General features: G+C 41.0%; 1 protein-coding gene across 1 annotated transcript; it reads right to left on the minus strand.

The window, feature by feature from the left end:
- Nucleotides 1-1885: 1885 nt before the first annotated feature.
- On the minus strand, nt 1886-21996 carry RAB32 (RAB32, member RAS oncogene family). The gene is made up of 3 exons (XM_005489182.4): nt 21500-21996; nt 5576-5853; nt 1886-3425 (listed from the first exon to the last, which is right to left on the minus strand). Exons 1-3 carry the CDS (start codon nt 21726-21728, stop codon nt 3276-3278), a joined length of 657 nt encoding a protein of 218 aa, XP_005489239.1. The 5' UTR covers nt 21729-21996; the 3' UTR covers nt 1886-3275.
- Between the last annotated feature and the right edge of the window lie 770 nt (nt 21997-22766).

Here is a 22766-nt window from a genome sequence, read left to right on the forward strand (position 1 = left end):
CATCCCCTCCCTTTTTCTTGAGCTCAACTTCACTCACAGTTTTCTCTACCTCCTCCACTCAGTGGTGCAGGGGGATGGGAAATGGGGTTTGCAGGCAGTTCATCACATATTGTCTCTGCTGCTCCTTCCTTCTCATGGAAGGACTGCTCACATTTCTCCTGCTCCAGCATGGGGCCCTTCCCATAGGAGACAATCATCCAGAAACTTCTTCAATGTGAGTTCTTCCCCTGGCCTCCATGAACTGCTACCGTGTAGCTTCCTTCCATGGGGTGCAGTCCTTCAGAACTGACTTCAGCTCCAGCATGGACTCCTCTCAAGGTCCCAAGACCTGTCAGAAAACCTGCTCCAGCATGGGCCCTTCCATGGGGCCACAGGCTCTGCCAGGAGCCTGCTCCAGCATGGGCTTTCCACAGCGTCACAGACTACTTTGGGCATCCACCTGTTCCATGGTGACATCAAGTACTGGGTCTCTAGGAATGACTTCAACTATTCCCCACAGATTAGATTGAACAAATCTTTGTTCCTCTATAATAATTAAGGAGTTAGTACAACTCAACAAACCTGACACAGTTTAAACAAAACTCTAGAGCTTGGAATAGCTCATGTTTTTCTAGTACTGCAGTTAAGATAAATCAGAAAATCCTATACTGAAAAGGTCACTGTTTGTGTCTGTTTCCCACATATTTTTCCAAATCAAAGGTTTTGGGTTAATGAGAATAGGGTTTCATGACTAGTTTAACTAACCTATACACTTCTGCATGAACTGCAATCCCATTTCCCACTACCAGGAAGACACTACCATTTCCTTCCTCAGGCCAGTCTTCTCTCAGTTTTCTTGTTCTGCCTGGATCAGCTTTCCCAATCCACCTGCTCAGTTTTAAATATCACAATACTCTCTCTCCACAGAGGGATAGTGAAAATGCAGTTGTAGCGCAAAGTAAGACTAGCATTCTATTAAAGTGCTAATTCTTTTCCTCAGACAAATGACAGAAGATTAAAAAAAAAAAAAAAAAAAAAAAAAAAAGACTACATCCTGCAGGTAGTTTTATACTGCTGGCCTCAGTAGTAACAACCTGTATCTAAACCAGTACCATCCTACCGGTTTTAGAGTCATGTTCTTCCTACATTCATGCAGAGGTTTAGAAGACGTTATGTGCAAAATAAGGAAAGTGCTTAAATATAGCAACAGTAACTCTTCAAGTAAAAGTTTAGACATTCTTGAAAATAACCTGCATAGGATTATATTATCAGTGACAGGACCCAGATGAGATTCATGCAGTCGTGAGATTCAGGCAGTCAAAAAGCTTGAGTTTGGTCTCCATTTTGCTGTTGAACCTAAACACTAAAGCAAGAAAAAAAATCCACAATCCACTACAAATGGGGAAACTTTCTGTGGAAGTAAAGTTGGTATTGACATTTGTGCAGCTTCAAATGAAGTTGAAACAAAGACAGTACAGCAGAGATTAAACATTGAAAATGTGTTTACAGTCAAAATGGAGTTGAAGTGATTGAATAGGAAGACTGTGATAGTTTTGACTCTCAAGGAAAGTCAGGCATTGAAACTTTCCCAGGGCCATACATGGCTTGAGGTTATGACCACACCACATGAACACCTAAGCACTGTGCTATGACCTTGCTTGGAGAAAGACACTGGCTTAGAAGACATCCTAAGATTCCTTTCATCTGAATTATCTTAGGATTTTAAGCTTAATAAACTCAGTTTTGGTTTATGCCAAGCCTTGCTGTGGTAACTTTAAATAATTCTTTAACATAGCACACACTAGAAGATAAAGTTGGTTTAAAATGTCAATGGAAGTATTTGAGTATAGGGTGGAACATATAAGAGGATTCATGTTCTCAAAAGCATACACCAACACACAAAAGATGCCCAAATATATTTATTTAACTCTTAAAAAGTATGTTACTCTTTAGAAAAAAAGACAGTCTAAGAAATCTCAGTACAGATTAAAGTATGTCAAATCCTGCATATACCTAGTTCTGATGTTTACCTAAACATCAGCACCATCAAACCCAGCAAGGTAAGACTTCTGAAGTAATGAGGTACCAGGACAGAAGAAACCCTTAAAATGAAGAGGAGCTTCAAAGCCTTTGAGCCAATCAGAGCCAGAGTTCCAGAACACATTCAAGAACCATGAAATATCTCTAATCCTTTTGAACTTCATTTGCTGCCAAAAATACATGAGTGTTATAACAAAGAAACATAAGTATCTCAGTATACAGTTACAAACTGGTAAGCCAGTTCCTTAGTTCAAAGCAGTCAAAAGAGTTCTAAAACTGACAAAGACAGAGCTTGGGGCAGAAAGCTTAATTGGTTCATGCTAGTCTGTCAACCTATCTCCCTCAAGACCTCTCTCCTTGCTCATAGTATTCTGAACCATCTCTAGACAGAGGAAAAAGTTCATCATCACAGGACAGTAAGATACTTACTTTTGGTACTCTTGGTAAAGTTTTCAGTGTTAGTGCATGAAAAAGTTACTAGATGCTCATTTCTGGATGTGCATAGGGGTGAGGTTACTACAACTATGTGCCAGCAGTACAACTTTATTCATTAATGTGTTTCATATGTAAAGTTTTAGCTGAAAAGATTCAGCCTTAAATTGCTGAAGATGCATTTTTATTAGTATCTCTATAACAATGTCTTTCCCTTGTTAAAAACAATACCAACCATCTTGCTTTTACTCAGTAGTAAAAGCCATCTACTTCACTCAATCTTAGTGATCACACTAGGAAAGATATCTCCCATCTGTCATTGGCCCCTTCAAGATTTCTGGGAGGTGTTGATCCAGGAGAACTAGCAAAGAGACAGATCCTCATGGTGGGCATAATAAATAGGGACAATCGTGCTGGTGAGAAGACTCACGTGGGACATAAGTGGTGACAAAGGAATAATTTACTTTAAAGGTGCAAGAGTCTAGTCACCTAAAAGTGAGTCCTATTTGGAATGTAGCATATGTCCTAGAAACAAACTAGACACTGAATGTTGTCTTTGTTCCTTTTAGGAGTGTAAACACTACCTTATGTTCTCAAGTAAGAAGACACTAATCAGACTTAGATGCAGACACTCAAGAAAGTGGAATGATAACTCACAAGATACTCAGTTTCATGCTAAACAAGAATATGTAAACACCCAAATGAGTCACCAATTCAGATAGTACCAGACACCCCATATGGATTGTCACATCGCAGCACCATAGCAGCATTTTGATTTAAAGCAAAGTCCTGCTGCTCATCCCATCTACTGAACAGTGGTTGCATTAGCAGCACTGTGATTTACTCTCTGCTTTCAATGGGTCTAGGTCCAGTTTTGGTTTCCCCACATCATTCTCTTCATTAGGAAAGGTTTTGTAATTGGCAAGGATGTTTTCCACCAAGAATCGAGCAGCTTCGTCTATGTTGATGTTGTCCTAAAAATGTTGAAAACAAGGAAGTCAGTGATATTTTTGAAACAGTCACACATCCCTATTAACAGTCACACTTTTCTAAAGCTATCCAAAAAGAAAATAATTCTTCAGTCTCACCAGTAGAACACAAACAGTTTAAATGCAAGAAGTCATTGTTCACCTTTTTTTTTCTGAAAAAGTTAGCAGAAAGATTGGACACAAAATTATTCATCCATATTACAAGCTGAAATCTGATTTGAACCTAGTAGGCAGTCAGGGGAATAAGTGTCACCTGCATTTGGAAGACTGACAAATGTCTAAGTGCATTTCTGCATCAGGAAAGATCCTAGGCAATTACATCATCTGCAGTATTGTCCTACCTTTTGGACCCTTTTTCTGTTTCTGATGGAATTTGGATGCACTCATCTTTTCCACGATCCTCAAAATCACAACAATTTCCTAGTGCCCTATCTAGCTACTCTACATGTTCTTGTGCACACTTTGAAAAGTCCCTTCCCATACACCCTAAAGAATGTATGTGTGCAGGATACTTAGAGATGTACTTTGCCAGAATATCCCAGTTTCTGAGGGTCCAAGCTGGCCTAGTGCCAAGGAGTCTCCAGCCACAGGTTTGACCTGTTTGGGCCATCTGGTAGCACAGGGCTGCCATGTTTGGAATTGCTCATCTTTGCTTCCAAAGGAAATACCAGCCCAGTATATTACTTATGACTGAAGATGCAATTATCACTTCCAACAGAGAGGCAAAAGCAGATTAATAGGATATCTAGGACTTAAAGCCATAAGCTGTTTTGGTACACTTAGAAAACAAGATATTTGTCCTAAATTTTTGCTATTTCAACTACAATTCTTTAGAGTTCTAAACAAGTCAATTAATGCCTGAGCCAGAACTAATTGCCTGGATTTTTCTCTGCAGCAAGAACCTTGTTTTACACTGTCCCATCTTAAATGCCACCTAAAATACAAGTTTGCCACTAGAATGTCACATTAGATTTTCCCCAATGTTACTGGCATTTATTTTTAAGCCATAATGCAGTTTATACATAGCAGTATTACAGGCAGGTAAAGGTTTGGGGAAGACTTTTACCAAACCAAAAACTTGATATTCTTTTTGAGTATAAAGAGCCTTAAAAACAGAGCTTTTAGTAGCAGATGGGTGAGTTTGGAAACACCTTTTCAAACACAAACAAATTGTTAGCTAATTTAACTAATTCCTTTAACTGTGTATCCTTCTCTTAAAGTAAACAAAGAACAACTTGTTACTTTGTTTCTTAAAGTCTTCTTAGAGACTCTTTGCTTTTTAAGAGATGTCTAAACATCACTGTGTAGCACTTCAGCAGCAGCAGCTGAAGGAAATAGGCAAGAGAAGGGAAAAGCAGGACCTTGAGGCCTATCTTACTTTATAAAGGATTTATCAGCCAGACCAGTAAACTGGTCTGTCAGCCACACATTCCTCATCTAGAGGAGTCCTTCATTTTAAGAACCAGTTGGGCTTTAAGGAAATACTGGATTTCACTTCCAACTAAGCTGCTGCCAGTTTAATCTGTGCATTGACAAAACATCTGTAAACTAAAACTGTATAACAGATTGAATTAATCAAAGTTAACTGACTAAAGCAGCTGTCTTTCTTAACTTAAATTACTATATAGAACAATTTTTTTTCTCCAGTTCAGTCTTGACATTGCCTGATAAACTAGAAAAGTGCTTTAGCAACACTGTGGGTAGGTAATAATGAGTAAACAAATAGCTTCTTCACTTCAACTCTTGCTGTTTCTTACATACAATAGTGACAACAGAAAATGCCATTTAAAAACCTGCACCTAAAGAGGACCTAAATTTTTTGGGGAGCTTGATCAGCATTTAGCAGTGTTAACATCTAAAGAATGAATGATCCTCACATATGCAAGATGAAAAAGCTTATGAAACTCAGATAATCAAGGTTTCCAGATAGTTTCAAGATGCTTTGAATTTGAGATAACTTTTCATCTAAACCAAATATGCCTCATCTTCTACAGGAATGAAGCTAGCCAAGACATGAGTTCAAATTTCACTGAATTTGACAGCCACTTCCTATACTTGATAAGTTTCTACATGATAAATTCACCCTTCTTATGCCAATATTCAAGAGACTAAAAATAATTTTCTATTAAGCTTACCTTGGCAGATGTTTCAAACCATCCAACAAAGCCACCTTCTCTGCAGAACTGGTCCATTTGAGAGGGATTCTGGCTGCCATCTTTCTTCTGGTCACACTTGTTTGCAAGGAGAACAGCAGGGATGGGGCTGCCATTGGGAAGTAGTACTTTACTGTCCAAATCATGCTTCCATTTTGAAACAGCCTCAAAAGTGGAGCCTCTTGTGACATCAAAGACCACAAAAGCACCAACTGCCTCTTTGTAGTATACTCTGGTCATATTTCCAAAGCGCTCCTGGCCTGAAAGAGAAGACAGTCACAGAGTACATTTCTATTGCAGCACAACCTGTATTCAGGGTAAACAGATTAGTGTATCAGCTTAATCCATAGAAGTTTGGCATTTGGGTCTAGTCACCTAGAGCATAAAACATTTCCTTCTCTATCTCACCTAAGTTCATTGTAACAGCTATTATTTACACCATACATGACAAGTCAGATGCTTAAACTAGTTTGCAGTCCCAACCACGACTTCGAGTTTTTCTTAAAAAAACCCTCAAGTTCTACACTTATATAGTCAACTTATTTGTTGAGTAGAGTTGTTTGACAAGTAATGCCTAAAAACACTACCAACACAGCTATACACAAATCATTATTTCATCAAAGAATACTTATATTTTAATCTAGTTGCTTCAGCTAAAGATTTAGCCTTTTGCTAAATGGTGAGCAACAAGGGGTTTTGCAAGCTCCTAGGCTAACAGTCTTCAAACTATCTTCTGAGGAAGCCACCTATATTATAGATTTTTCCTTAGGGACAAGTTCAAAAGAAGCTGCTAGCTTAACAGTTCTGGCTAAATCTGTTAACTTGGACTTCATTTTTTCAAGTCTAAGATTTACTCTGGATTAATTTTCAACTATAGAAGTTCTACAGCAATCCCAGGATTTAAAGCAAGAACAGTTAAAGTACAATTATTCGCAACAAAAATCAAAGGGAAAAAAAATCAATTGCCCATAAGCAGAGAAAACTCAAAAAAAGCCTTTTCTTATTAAGCACAACTACTTTAGCCAGAATACTTGAAATACAGAATTAGAGTGCGCCAGCTGACTTTTTCTTCTGTTTGAAAGGCCAGACTATCACGGTGTGTTAACATTTGAGTGTGTCTAGCAGTATCAAGTCCTAGCACATTGTCTGGAAAGTCTGGGCTACTAAAATAGCTTTCTGCTTGCTTTGGAAATCTTCACTGGAAAAAGCAGTCCCTGAACTCTATGATTTAGTTTTACAGTGTGTCTTCACTTGAGCTTTTATCTTTTCATGCATATGAGGTTTAAAAACAGCCAAAGGAAGAGCTGTATTTGGAAATCTAGTTGTTCTCTGTTTATAAACATTCAAGTCCTCCTTTGATTAGCAAGGACAAACAGATGCAAGGACAATTGGGTGTGTTATCACCTTCTCAGAAAGAGACCAAAATTCAATAAATGAAGTTATCAAGACATCCTGCTCAGCAGTGTTCTTTTCCAGCTCATTTGCCTCATTTTAATGTCTGTAATTCAGAGTATGATTAGCTCATTCCCTACAGACAGTTTCAGAAAAGGTTGCCTAAGCAGCTACTATAATGACCTGAAAACAGCAACAGCCACATTAAAGATCCAAAGAACTATAAAGAAGCTGACTTTATTTCTGGCTGTTCACTTTAAACTATGATGCTGCAGAAAACAGCATCACTACCCAGCATATTCTTCAGAACAGAGCTTACACATTATTTTTTTCCACTCTATCTTGTGTAAGAACAAGTATGATCCAAGAAGAAATCTCTCAACTCCATGCTCAAAAGTTAAGTTTTAAAGCAGCACTAATGCCACGGACTTTAACACCATGCAACAAGCTAGGCACCAAGCCTGCCTCTCTGTGACAGTGCCTCTGGAAAAGCCACACTGCTAACAGAATTCTCCTAAACAGAGTACACAAGTAATTCATATTGTCTTCCTAGGCTGGGCTTTTATGCCTAGAAGAGGTTTTTAGAATAGCCTTACCAGAAACTATACCATTGACCACTGTTTCCACTAATCAAGTACTATTGAGGAAGAGTTAGATCAGAAGGCTTTTACTACTTCTGCATGTCAGTGGTGTCACATTTAAAGAAACTCCACTTGTAGAATGTAGGGATTTTGGTTTTGGGAGTTTTGGTTGAATTTTTTAATGGAGTTCCACACAGTCAAATTTAGTTACATTAAGCCAGTCACTGCACAGGGCACCACACAAGTTTTGAGGAGCTCCTTCTCAGCTTTTTCATTTGCTGAACTGTCAGTTTCACCACCAATTCCTACCACATGGGGATACCTTGGACTACACAAACCCAGTATCCAACACAGGGAGATATCCCTTCACACTAAAGGACAGCCCCACAAAGCAAACAGGGTAATCTCAAGGTCTACAATGCCCTGTACCAACCTCAGTCTTCTACAGAAAGAGTTTTTCAATTCAGCCCTGAAATGGTCCAGAATTGAGCACCACTTGCTGTTATTTACATGAGACTGAACAGGAATTTGAAGCAGCAAGGAAAATGGTCCCTTGAGTCCTTGCTATTCAGTTGCTTGAGAGCTGGGAGGCTTCCAGGCTTTACTTAAGACTGTTTTTCCAAATATTTGATGAACACTTACATAAGAAAATTAAGCTGTATTGATTAGTTGCAGGAAGGGTTACTAGATTGTTACCAAAAGGAATAGACAGAGCATGATTACTACATAGGAAAATTAAGGTATTTAGGAATTGCAGAAAAGATCATCAGGCAGTTACCATTTCTCAGATAGCTGTGCATGCTGCACATAAACAAGGCTGCAATCACTGAGCACAGTGAAGGACATTAACATCGACTGAATCCCTTCCTACCTATTGCTCTTCCATCCAAAACAGCTGTAAAGACAGAAACAGTTGACAAGGTGGCCAGATGAGCCTCCTATAGCAATAACCATTCCTGAAACATGCGCAACAGCACATTTAAGGTGCACAAAAAGGTGAAATTAGTACGGTGCTACATAGGGCTTCCAAAGCCAAAAAGTGACAAAGCATAGCTCAGAACCAAACCTGAGGAGTCCACCAAAGGTAGCCTTGTACTGTGGCTGCTCACAGTGTAAGAAGACAGCAGTCCTGCTAGGAATGGAAGTCAGCATGAAACTATATGTTGCTTAGTATTCCATAGCAGCCACAGTATAAACCATGGGCTTTGCCTGTCCACAACAAGCATTTAACTCTTATTTCCAACAACTCTTACCTCTCTTGTAGTATGAGTTTTAGAGAAACATCAACATATATGGTTTCACAGTTTTAATTTGGGTGAAAGTAGAAAACTGATGTGCCTATCAGCAAGAAAGCTTCTATTTTTACTTACTAGATTAAAGCTTTATATTAGGAAGATTCGCTATCTCTTACCCTTAAACACACACAAGCTCAAAAACCTTGGAATCTTAGAGATTAATGCCTTTAATATGTCAAATACCACCCAATATGAGTATTTCCCTTTTCTAGAGTAATCCAAACCAGGTTATTATAGAGCTGTTTTCACCTCTAGAATTCACATCCACTAACAATAAACCTGACCTGAATACTACCTTGCCAACTGCTCTTTCATCCTGTCTAGAACCTAATGAAGATGGATATACTGTATTTCATCCAAAGACAGAAGCAATAAAACATGGCCTGCCCAAGAGGTAAGAGTTTTGTTTGGTAAAAGGTATACAGCATGAGGCAGGAAAAGAATCCAGTTTAAACTGAGTGGACTTTCTTTATAATCATGTCATTACTGAAAAAGCGCATGCTGACCTTCTTGTCTAGGATGCAGAACATTCTAGACAGTTGTTTGAAAATTTAACAGGAATTTCAGACAGAGCTTTTGCAAGGCAAAAAAACCCAACTACAAAACCAAAACAAAAAAAAACAAAACAACCAACCAAACCCACAAACCCTCATACAGAAAAAAACAAACTACAAGACACTAATCCTCCAAATTCTCAAGGCTGAACATAATTCTCTTTGTTCTTAAAACTAAATGTCTCAGCTTCTGTCATGCACAGTTCAGAGATCCGTCATGCCCCTTCCTCTGTCCAGCAAGATATTTGCTAGTCATTTCTCCATATGTGACAATTGAGCTGTACAGAAAGTGGATCATAGCCCCAGAGAAGAAAAAGGCTAAAAGTGATCAGATTAAACTAGACTTAAAATCCCCAGTGTGTATACCGTTAGAAAGAAGAGAGTAGGAAGATAACTAATTGCTTAGTACAGCAGTAAAGAAAGGACATCCCAAGATTAATCATTCTGTTATTTCCAGTGACTAGGCATAAATCTGATGCCACTAAAGTACAGTTTTTAGTATTTCAGGTGTAAATGAGGAGCTAAGATACAGGACAGTCACAGGGATCAGAAGTTTAATTTGGAAGTATGGAAGTGATTTCATGTAATGCAAAACTTCTGCATTCTCTAACCACAGTTTCCATACCAAAATGACTCAGCACCTATCATCACCATATTTTCCAGTAATTGCAACAACCTTAAGTGAAATATTTGCACAATGACACACATCAGGAACTAATTCACCTCCCTACAGCAGCGCCACAGGAATAAAGTTGACTTTAAAACTGCATTAGAACTTGGGAGCTATTGTCACTCCCCAGTTTATATTGTAATGGGGGTGGAATGCAAGTTAAAAACTATATGAAAGAAATTGTGGGCTGTAATTTAAGATTAAACATTAGAAGCTTTATAGTTGTCCTTTACTGCAAAAGGTAAGTTACCATTGCAGCCTTGCCTTGAAGTACGTTTTAAAACGTTTCTAGAGCAGTCTCAGTGTAAGACTAGTGTCTCAGAGAAACACTAGTGTCCTGTTTATTACAGCAGCGTGACCTACTATTGTAGCAGTTCTTGTGGACATTTAGCAAAAAAGATACCCTAGGCTCCTATTATTTCACTCATAATTTCAACTTTTAGCTCCTCCTACACAATGGGAATTGGAGGCAGAAAAAACAATTTAAATGTACAAATGACTGCTGGATATGCACAATAATGAGTTTGTCAAGCTTCCTTCCCCCAGACTATTTATTATATTAATGAGTTGATAGGCAGTTTATATGAACTAATAAGTGAAAGCTTTTTTTTTCCAGAAACACCTGAGTGACAATTTCAACTCTCAGTGAAGTTACTGTCACCCAGTGTGATAGATTTAAACTAAATCCCCATCCAAAATGGCTGGGAACATAGTTCAATCCTCTAATTGAGTTAGAACTACTGTCACTTTCAAAACATGCCCTTCAAGGGCCACAGGCAGGAAAAGACCAGACTCTGGATGGCAGCTGGATGTTTGGCAAAATACAGCAAATACCCACAACTGCCCTGAGGATGAATCTCCCAGTTCTCCAGACATCTAATGCACATTTCAGCATTACCAGGGTCAGGTGTGAGTTGACTGAAGTTCCTTTTTAGAGAGGTATATAAAGATGTTACTGGCAAGTTACCATTGCTGACAGCTATCCCTATCTCCCCAAACCAGCACATCTTGTCCCAGAACTGTCCTATCTAATTAGATTGGATCTGTTATTCTGCAAGAAGTAGGTTAACCAAACCACTAACAATATTACAGCTCACATTCAAGTGTGCCTGCCTGCTGTTTCCCATAGATAGTAGCCATAGATTGAGAGCAGACAGACTACAAGACTGTTAATACCAGATGGCTCCCCCCTCCCCAGTCTTATCCATTTAAGATAAAACTGTAAAGTTGCCACAAGTGAAAACCATGGAGGTGTTGAACTATGCATTTATTTAATGACAGACAAATTTGCAGATGACATCAATCTGAGAGGTGCAGCTGGCATATCTGAAAGATAGGATGCCACCCAGAGGCACCTGGACTTGACAAGGGAGCCCATGGGACTCTCATGAGGTTTAACAAGACCAAGCACAAGGTGCTGCAACTGGGTTGGAGTCCCAACACAGGCTGGGTAATGAACTGACTGAGAGCAGCTGGGCCAAGAAGGACTTAGGGGTGCTGATAGATGAGAGGCTGGACATGAGCCAGCAATGTGCACTTGCAGCCCAGGAAAATCACTTGTATCCTGGGCTACATCCAAAGCAGCATGGCCAGCAAGGCAATGGAGGTTGATTCTGCCCCTCTGCTCTGCCTTTGTGAGACCCCAGCTGGAGTGTGGTATCCAGCTCTGGGATCCTCAACATAAAGACATGGACCTGTTGGAGGGAGTCCAGAGGCAGGCCATGAAGACCATCCCAGGGCTGGAGCACCTCTCCTAGGAACACAGGATGAGAAAGTTGGGATTGTTCAGCCTGAAGAAGAAAAGGCTTCAGGGTGACTTGAGGCCTTTCAGCACCTACCTAAAGGGAGCCCTACAAGAAAGGCAGAGAGGGGCTACTTACAAGAGCATGTACTGACAGAACACAAGGAAATGGTTTTAAATAAAAAGTAAGTTTGGATAAGATATTAGGAAGAAATTCTTCACTGTCATGGTGGTGAGGCCAGAACAGGTTGTCCAGAGAAGCTGTGGATGCCCCATCCCTGGAAATGCTCCAAGTCCAGGTTGGGTGGAGCAACCTATGGTCAAGTCCCATGGCAGCAGAGCTGGAACTAGATGATCTTAAAGGCTTCTTACAGCCCAAGCCATTCTGTGATTTTATGGCATTAGCAGCTCTAGCAGATGTCAAAAACCTGTAAATGTTAAAGAACATTCAGGTTGACTTTTACTTTCCGCCACAGAGGAAAAAGTGTTATTTGTGGTTCTGGTGACAAACACAGGCTAAGAAGTGAGAATTACTAGAATGTTATATCTTCCTGTATGAGACAAGTACTAGAAATAACCTCACTGACTGCAGTACTTAGTTTGACACATAAAAGCAGCCTCAGACAATTACAACTGCTAGTGCCCTTTCTTACTAAGGGTGGTATGGGTAACTTAAGTGACCACTGGATGGACCTCTTCCCAACATTAACCCTCTCCCAAATGCTTCAGAACAGTCTTCAGGGCAAAAGCCAGTTAATCCCTGTTCAACTGACTCACACTTTATTGTAAGAGACAACCTTTGATCCCCTGGTTACGTCTATATTAGAAAGCTGCAGGGTGCAGTTGGAGCAGTTCTGTTGAACAATGCAGTTTCAGAGGGATGACACTGACAATATATACTGTACACACACTGTATGTATGAGACCTTGTAGCCATTGAAAAGTTACTGATGAATATCAGCTCAAGTGCAGCAGTATTTTGATTATTTAGACCATATCACAAAGTATTTCCACATGTTCACAGAAGTCACTATTTCATTCTGAAATGTTAGGAATGTTAGAAATGTTAGTTTGCTTTGAAGTTCCATTTCCCAACACAGCTAGTTCCTAAACTAACAATTTGTTAGCTACATGAGACTTCAAAACCAATGACTAGTCCTTCCATTCACTGCTTGCTATCATTATACTTTAACACAGGGCAGTCCTGTTCATCACCTGTGAAACAGCAAGAGCACAGAGATGGCAAGTGCTGGAAGCTAGACCCCAGATTTGCACCAGGAGCTGGGATCACTGCTACCAACCTAACAGAAAAGGCATGCCATTCTCTCTCACAAAGACAAAGTTTTCCCTCAAATAATTGCACAGCCCTCCCTGGGAATTTTACAGCAAGACAAACTTTTCATTACTGTCTGTAGTCTTGGGCTAATCTAATTACTCAATTATCCAAACTGACTACAACAGCTTAGTGTTGTGCCCTTAAGAAGCTGAGAGGCAACACCCTGCACTTAGAGTTTAATGGGCTTTGTCCAACATCATATGTGTTTTATGCAGCAGTATGACAGTCATGTTTGTATACAAATCCACCTGGGTTTTTTTGCATCTTTGCTACACAGCAAGTGAGAGACAGTCCCTGTTTAAGCACTAGATTTCAATCCCCAGAAAATCAGAGTGCAACCAAGCTAAAGAATTTCTAACTAGCTGTCAAATCCAGCATGTATAGAACAATTCCCCTGCATAAGTACTCAAAGAGGTTGACATAGTCCAATTAGCGCCAGCAACAGCATGAATTGGTACTGCCTACCTTGCTTTAACAAGACTTACCCAAACAAGTAATCTGCCAGAGTTAAGCTATTTCATGCCTGCCACCCTCTGATCCATATTCCTTGGTATGCTGCCCTGCAGCCAGAGCTGCACTGTGTGCTTCACAGTGATGCTGCATGGCACTACAGCATTTCACTGCACACAGAACAATTCCAAAGTCAGTTTGTCTCCAGAACAACTTTATCACGAGACTGAAAAAATGTTAATCTCTAAAATGGTCAATGTGTCATAGCACATTGTGTGTGATTGGAATTTTGTATCAAATTGCTGCCACTTTGCTTTACCCAGCACTCTTAGCCTGGGAGCACTTAAAGAACAAGTTCCCATAAGCTGTTTGCAGTGACATTCAGAGACTACCTCTCAACCTATTATTTGAAAAGCTGCTAAAATCCATACAATAAGGAATATTTGTTTTCATTACCTGCTAATGTAGAAGCCACCGCTGCTCAGAGCTTGCCAACCTTCTCTAGACAGTTAAGACATTCCTAAGCAAGCTCTATAAAGCCCTAAAATCCCTCCATTTCTCAAAGCATAATCACACTCCATTTATCCTCTTTTTGTGTCTCTATAGCCAGAAGAAATCTTTGAATATTGAATACTGTACCACAGTAGCTTGAGAAGCATGCTGTGCTTTGTAGTCACTGCTTACTGCTGGTCACGCTAGCTTTAACATCTGCAGGAATTTCACAAGAGGTATCCCTTTATTTCCATGCAAAAATATAAATAGACATGCCCTTCCTGCAAACTGCTTCTTTCTAAGTGTGGTCTATCACACTTCTGAACCTCTGAAGCAAGTATTTGGAGGGAACTATTTACAGCAGACTACAAAAGCAAAGCAATGGTTACCACTGGAATTCATGGAAGCTATGTCTGACAGCTGTGAGACTGAATCCAGTGGTCTCACCACTGAGAGGAAGAATCTTATTTCTTACAGCATGCTAATACCTTTTCTGGAACCAGTCAGCTAAGATTATTTTCTTTGCTTTATGTCATAAGTTGAGAATTACCCCTTTACAGCACTTGCCAACTCAAATTGTACTTGTGGATATGCACTTTGGTAACACCCTGTCCTAATGTGCACCTAAAGCAAACCAAACTGGTAAGAGGCAAAGTGGAGATGTAAATAAGGTTAAGCACCAAGACTCTGAGGCTGCAACTTCTGAAGATAAAAGGAGAGTAGATAAAGCGTGATTTACATTCATGTGAATGCCATACATTAAGAGAAAAGTGTATATTCAACATTGCTTGACTTCAGAGACCAACTGGTGCAGACAATGTGCTTGACTTGTCAAACCAGCTTAATTTCTGATTACTTGAGTCAGTATTATATGAAGGGCAGGAATTTAATACTTGCCTTCAGAAAAGTGGGCAACCCACATGAGATTATTATTTCTGCAAAGAACTCCAGTTTTATAAACTAATCAAAAAATTAGTTATGTTGAGCTCTATGTACTATTTTTCCTCCTGTCTACTCTATTGCATGTAAGAATTTAGGTACTGTTTGCCTTTAAGGTAGATTTCCCCTGTCTATTTGATGTATACCCACTCAGCCATCCCTGACTCTGTATCAGAGTACTAGGAAAGAGTTTTTATTCTGATCTTGTAGGAAGCACAAAACTTCTGAGCAACTGCTGTGCAACATCTGAGCCTTAAACTGCTGTGCAATGTCTGAAAATAAGGCTGAACACCATCTATTCCATAGTGAATAGATGCTCAAGCACAAAGTGCATTTCCATTGCTGACAGAAATTAGAAGTACCTGTAAGATAAATACACTGAACTCTATTTTAAGCCTGTACTGGATCAGGTGGTCTTTTAGGATCACATCTTTAACCCCATTTCTCATAGAATACCTTGAAATGCCTTATGAGGAAATTCTAAGCTAATTTCTAAGACAATCGAAGAACATCTGCCTCAATTCTCCCATTTAACTGAACTGTCCTGCCTTGCATAATCAAAATTACCACACTAGACTATCTTACAACACCAACGTCAAGACAGTAGCATTTTCCATATACTTATGGAATTTAATCAGCATAATGGTTATAGGCTTAGTTCAAAATAACATATGCAGTACTTGGAGTGGCTACATAACATAGTACTAAGCAAAAGAACCTTTGCCATTATGAATGCTTTGGGACCCGACTGATAAGATGTGGAAATTCCTTCATTACACCAACAAACACACCTCATACCTTGATAACACTTGATTAAAAGTGTATTTAAACAGGACTCCCAAAAAAGAAAACATGTAGAATCTGTTTGTATTCAGAGATGTCTGAAAGTTGGAAAAATACCAAAACCCCAAGTTTAACACATTCAGAACTTATTTTGATATTTAGCTGTAGAGCTCCAAGCACAGCAAGTCATTCTGAAGTGAAAGCTCATAACCCAAATCCAGCTATTCCAGAAAAGTCATAAGAAAGGACACCCACACAAGATTTCCCACAGAGGGATGGTTTCTAGAAAGAAACAAAGTACACCTTCAGTGCTGTTTCTTGCCACTGTGTTCAAAATCTATGTGAGCAGGCCTCCTACTTCCCATCTCCAAACTTAATCTGCTAGTCTTGCATGTTTCCAGTAAGCATAACCCTTAAGCAAATTTTCTCTCATGAGCTTTATATTTAAACATGTGTGAGCAGGAAGCAGTCAGAAATTAAGTCTTTCACATCTCTATGAGTCTGAAGACAATCACATACAAGATTCCCCAGGCCTGACTGGGAGCTTTCTGACCTGCCCCAGCTATAAGCAAAATGATAGCACTCCTAACCTCCACCTGAAGGCTGCTCCTGGAACCTCCAACACTCTATAAACCAGGAAACAACCTCAGAAAACTTAAAAGTTTCCTGAAAAAACTCTGAGCTCCAAGTTCTGCATCCATTTCTGATATGGTTATTTATATTCACTCATTAAGACTATCAATAGTGGTGAGAAAAAAACCTCCACATTTGAGGGAAGGTTACACCTGGATTGTCTTGCCTCCACCTTATGCTCACTTGTACCAGGCACATAGCTAAGCAATTTTTTCATGTTTTTTTTTTCTGCAAGAGTTGCCATTTTAATCCCTTTAACATGCATTGTGGCTAAGGACAAGTTGTAACAAGAATACCTTAACTACTTTAAGAGACTGCTGCCTCCAAGTTCTCCACACTTAGGAGAGACTTCCCTGCAAAGCAACTGAAGCATACATGCCTCTGGCACAGAGCCAGGTATGGATGCAGAACAGCAGACGTTTTCTGCTTGTTTTTCTATAGACTTTCAGGGATGCAGTAACATCACTTAACACTTGCTTTAGACCTTATTTAAAAAAAATAAAATCAGTCCATAATTCAAGACATAAGCTAATGCCCCAGTACACAAAATCAACTTGGCAGCCTCTATGACATGCCAATGGCACAAGTGCAGACCAGCTGGAATACAGAGCTGCCTGAAACCAGGGTTTTCACATGGAGGTAAGCTATCTCACATACTGTAACTGCCTGGATGCCTTTCAAAGTCAACCATATCCATGGTTTCCTGTACTCTCTCCCATTTCTCATCCTGTAGAAAAGTCTAACAGTTACTTAAAAAGTTAACTTGCTTTTAACATCCACTCACATATCTTAACACTTACTTGTCTTCATACAGGAGATGGATTATTCCCACTCTTCCTCAATTTAATATTTAACCAAAATATTTGGTCTAATACCTCCATCCTTTTGGGGTCCTGTATATAGTTATAACAATTTATAGTTCAGTTCCTCTCAAGGAGACATGCAAGATTTTAGTAACAAATTTATATACTACATGCTGCTTATCATTCAGCTCTTGAAAGCCTGTAGAGCATGTTTACAGTACCAAAGTACAATGATTCCTCCTCTGTTTGGCCAACTTCATAGCCATACTCTGCCAGTTAAAGCATTACTTCAGTTTCAATAAATATTTATACAAAGAAGTTTTGATAAAATCCTGGAAAGTAGAATACTATTACATAAAAGTTAATTTAGAATTCCTCAAAAAAAAACTTTAAAAACAAATTCATCTTAAAGTTGCCATTAGTGACATTCTTCATGAAAAGCCAACCTCAAGCCACTATCTATGCTCTTTACCACTCCTGCTCTCCAGCAAACTGCACTTCACACAGGCTGATGTGAGTGACAGTGATAGTCAACATGAGCACAAAAGCAGCAACTAACACAGTTGCTGGTTTTACTAGATTAGCTCAAAGTTTTCTATGAAACCAAAAATCCTTTAAGTGCTCTTTCAATATCACCTGACAGCTTCATCAATATGCCACACACACCTCCTAGCATGCTGTGGTCAGTGCAGTGCTCACTAAAACAGCACGTTCTTCAAGTAGGAATCTCTACTGTTTTGAAAGACCATCAAAACACTTCCCTATCATTAAGATTTCTTTACTACAATGACTCATTCCTGCATCCTATTTATGTTGCCAATCATTTATGCTCTTTGATCAATGTTTTAACACTTTCAGAATTTATCCAGAAAGATAATTTTTCATTACTTCACACATCAAAACAAAAAAAGGCAACAAAAACCAAAAGCCAACCAAACAAAAAAGCCAAGAATAATGCCTAAAGGTAGCTAAAGTTCCTGCATGAGCACACATATAATCTGTTCATCTCCTTTCAGAATGCTTCTTTCTTTATGCTGCAACCAAGATAATTTGACAGTGACCAGTCTTACTCTCAACCTTTTTCATCACCTTTATTTAAGAAGTTACAACCTGTGTCTAAAAACTAAAACACCTGACTATCTCTAAAATACAAATGTCTAGGTACAACAGTAACCTTCCTCCCTCTTCATTATTTTACATTCCTTCTCCTTTGATGCTGCTGCAAGAATTTGTACTACTTTGTACCTTACAAGAGGGCTATTTTCAGCAGAAGAAAAAAAAAGCATAAGCAGTGTAACGTGGTCATGCTCTATTTGATAGAATTATCTAATCACAAAAAAAAAAGACCCAAAACCAAAACAACCTCAGCAAGCACAAGAATTTGAAGTCATCCAGTAACCTACTGCATTGCAATAAACAGCACAACATTGATCATTTTTCCTACAATCAAATCAGAAGCCAGGATAGTATCTGCATTATGATCTTTAGCTGATGCATGAACTACAGAGTCAGTTCTTATCATTGACTTAGGTACAAAACCTTAGCTTGCATCACCCAGCTCTTTAAAGAAAGCTTCTTACGATGAACTGTTATGCACAAGCTTTGATCTAGTGAAAATAACATCCCTTTCTATCCTTAAGGGTTAGACTTTAATTCAACAGCCTTTTTAAATGCATCAAAATAAATTCAGAATGCCAGCCCTACATTGCTTGCAGGGAAGTCACATGTAACATTACTTACCATAAGATTCAGATCTCTTCAAGAGATCTAAAGCCGTTTGTCTGCACACACCAGCAGGCAAAATTATCTACGAGCTGTTGAAAGCCAGAAGACAGCTGGGCTGATGAGTTAAAAAGGAATGACTATCACATGCTCAGACACTGCTACACTTCAATAAAGCACTTTAGAGAATGGTGTCTATGATTATAGAAGCCATCTTCAACCTGGTTCTTTAATAATAACTTCAATATAAATCTGTTAACATCCACAAGTATTAAGAAATATTCCTGATTGTACACATAAAGAGCTGCAGAACACACTCCCAAGTTGAGGACTTCAACAGCTTTAAGACCATCAAATACCCTTACAGACACTAAAACACTCTTTATTTTACTAATTAACTCTCAGATGTCAAAGGCTATAGGAGTCCAAATTGTTGCTGTCACACTGGCTCAGCACAACCCAATCAAAAATCACCAAGATTACTTCTCTTCTTTGTATTGTTTCTTCCTTTTTTTCCATTGGGCAAGCTTCCCCCAGCCCTTTGGAAACAGAATACCTTAAACCAGCAGATTAGACTAAGAGTTTGGAGTGCAAATTGCAGAACAGTTGCAACTTCCTTTTTAATTTCTGCTAGGGGAAGACTAGTCAGGGGTTTCATACAAAAGTCTTATAAAACAGGAAAAATATTTCAGTGACAGGAAAAATTTTAATTCCTCAATCAATTTAATTCTTTAACCAATTTACCACAAGCTTCTAGGGATTTATCAGCAACTCTTAACTTAGTCTTCAGCTATCAGTGTCAAAAATACTCCAAGGGCAATAATCAAGAATAAAAAATACTGTCTTCTGGATCAGGACACTAATGCATGGACGCATTGATAGAACTTGCCAAGCTGTAAATAGGTTCTGTCCAAACTTTGTGACAAGTTCAAGCTAAGTTTCTGCCTATCCTGTTGAAACAGATTGCTTTGGCAAAGCACACAGCCTACCCAAGTCTGAGCAATGAAGGGGCTGAGAAGTCAAACACAAGGATGGCAGCCTGCCAAACCCCAGCATGCCAAGAGCCTCCCCTCTTCAATCTTTGGAACCCCAGGCTCGCTAAATATACCCAGGGGACTGCAATAGCTTGTACTGATACTGATAATTGAGTCACAGAATGTTAAAATTGACCCACAAGAGGAACACATCAGAAGAGAAAGCTTGCCAACATCTTACTTGCTCTTCAAAACAGCAATTAGAAAATATTTTCATTTGCCCTGCAGGCCAGCAACAGAAAGATCCATGGTGTATTTCAGCATATGGCAGTACGAAGGCTTTTTAGTTTGAGGAATCACATTTGAAGCGTTTTAGAGCAAAAAGACCAGGAGCTGAGGTACAGCTGGTCTGTCACAGGGTTACAGCAGCCACATGCCACACTTCCTCATTTCTGAGCTTCCACTGATAAGCATAAAGTTAATGGAAACAGTAACTACCGGCTTTTTCCCTTGTGTCTTCCAGCAGTGTAAGTTTAAACACTAACATTTGAAATCAAGTCTGCTTTGTCAGATACAAGGAGATATTCTGAGGGTGGTAGACAGAGATGAGGGGAGCTGCAGGGTAACACCTGGGCTGCACACAAAGCTAGAAATGCAATACCAACCAAGGTGATTACAGAGCTACGAAATAGACCTTTTATGAGACCACGGCAAAACAGAGATTGTTCTGTGGCATTTCACTCCACAGCGTAGGCAAAGTTAACCATGGTAGGTATACAGTCTGAATCTCAGAAACAAGAGATGCTGAAGAACAGGTTTGAATCATATATGGGAAAGGAATAATGCATTGTTTGGACAAGTAGATGGGACTTTTCTTCCATGTGCTCAAACTATGTTTCTAATTCACAAATTTGTGATTTGAATATAGAACTAAGCATAACAGAAGCTCCACCCCCTCACTCAATGCAGCAGGGATGAAAACTACTTTTAAATTAACCAGGTGACTTCAAACATGCAAAGTTTAGGCATTCTTCCTTTGAGGACAATTTTAGCTGTTTGAGTTACCTTCAACCTGTAAAGCACGGTGCATTAGATGCATTACAGAGCCATGAGCCTGAATTTATTTCAGCAGCAGCCATAACCAAGGCCACCACCACGAAGACAAGCAGGTCAGGCAGAGCAGTATGAGCAGGAACAGTCCGGGAGCCCTGGATCCAGCAGCGAGAGCAAAGCAGCTGTTCGAGGACTGCTGTAAAACTCTGGGCGAAGCCAAGAGCCCCACAAAGTCTGCTAACGGGAGAGGGCAAAGCCCGTAAAAAGTGAAAAACTTCACTCCCAGGTCAAGACCTCCCTCTACTTGCACCTCAAAGACGAGAGTAAGAGGTTGCTTATAACAGGGGTAAGACAAAACCCAAGAAGAGACATTTCCCAGCCCAAGCACGCTTTTCTCGGCAGAGGCCGTGTGCCAGGCCCCCGACAGCCGGGCTCCCAGCGCCGCCCGGCGCACCCTGCGGGGAGCAGCCCGCTCGTCCCACCCCGTACCTGCGATATCCCAGAGCTGCAGCCGCACCAGGGTCTTGCTGTCCCAGTTGATGACTTTGAGCGCGAAATCCACGCCGATGGTGGCCCGGTAGTGCTGGGAGAAGAGCTGGTGCACGTAGCGCTTGATAATGCTGGTTTTGCCCACGCCCAGCTCCCCGATCACCAGCACCTTGAAGAGGTGCTCCCGGCACTCCGGCACGCCGCTGCCCGCTCCTGCCCCGCCGGCCATCCCTCCCTCCCTCCCGTGGAGTGCGGCGGAGAGGCCGGGCTGCCGGGGCCGCGGCTCTCCCGCTTCTAAACTTTCCCAGGCAGCTACTTTCTTGCAACTTTCCCCAGCCGGCTCCCCGCAGGGCCGGCCCTCGCCGGGCGGGGGAAGACGAAGCGGGACAGAGGGTGGGAGGGAGCGGAGAGCGCCAGCCACCACCTGACTGCAGTCACAGGACGCGGAAACTCCGCGGGCTTATAGCGGCCCGGGGGAGGGTGGTGGGAGGGGCGGAGAGAGGGAGCGGCCCGCCCGCCCCGCCGCTCCCGGACACCGGGAAAGGGCCGGGCCGGGCGGGGAGGAGTTCCCCCGCAGCCGCTTCGGGCAGGCCGGGCTGGGAGCGGCAAGGCAGCGCGGGGTGATCCTCAGAAGAGGGCTCAGGTTGGGGAAGTGTCAGCTCTCTGTTCGTACCATTCTTTGGTACTTTGCTTCCAATGGTGGTGGCGGCAGCGAAGTTTTCTCCCGGTGAACTCTCTGAAAGCACCCGGGTTCTCTCCCCGCCTTCCGGCAGAGAGTGTTTTACGGCACAGAGGCCCATGGGACAGAGGGCCTTGTCAGGATGCGTGGCGATGGCAGCGTTCCAGTGGCAGTGCTCGCTCCCAGCCTGCATTCCCAGCAGCTAGCTTGGGGAGCTGTAGGTGCGGGATGCTGCGCCCCGGCGCCCTCCCCGCCCTCGCAGGCCGTGCAGTGCGGCCTAGGGCTGGGCTGGGCTGGGCTGAGCCCGGCCGGGTAAACAGGGCCGGCAGTGCGGGCAGGGCCGTGCTGAGGCTCCCGGGCTAAACAGGCCCATGCCCAGGCGGCAGCAGTGGCACAGCTATGGCTCTGCGGAAAAGGCTTGGGTGAGCAGGGAAGAAATCACCTCATCTGCAGGATTGCCATCAAACGCCTACAGCTAAATTTGGTCCCCTCCTGTTGCTAAACTGATCTAAGAAAATATTTTTTTTTTTTTCTGGTTGTTTTAAAAATTATCCTCGGCAGTTATAGAATCGTGGAATGGTTTGGGTT

This window comes from Zonotrichia albicollis, chromosome 3, assembly GCF_047830755.1.
Source record: "Zonotrichia albicollis isolate bZonAlb1 chromosome 3, bZonAlb1.hap1, whole genome shotgun sequence".
Lineage (NCBI taxonomy): Eukaryota > Metazoa > Chordata > Aves > Passeriformes > Passerellidae > Zonotrichia > Zonotrichia albicollis.

Excerpts from the sequence above, each read along its gene's own strand:
- RAB32 (XM_005489182.4), bottom strand. The coding sequence starts at position 21,728 with ATGGCCGGCGGGGCAGGAGCGGGCAGCGGCGTGCCGGAGTGCCGGGAG. Across the intron at positions 5,854-21,499 it reads GCAGCTCTGGGATATCGCAG|GCCAGGAGCGCTTTGGAAAT; the intron begins GTACGGGGTGGG and ends CTTCTCTTTCAG. Across the intron at positions 3,426-5,575 it reads GGTTTGAAACATCTGCCAAG|GACAACATCAACATAGACGA; the intron begins GTAAGCTTAATA and ends CAACATTTTTAG.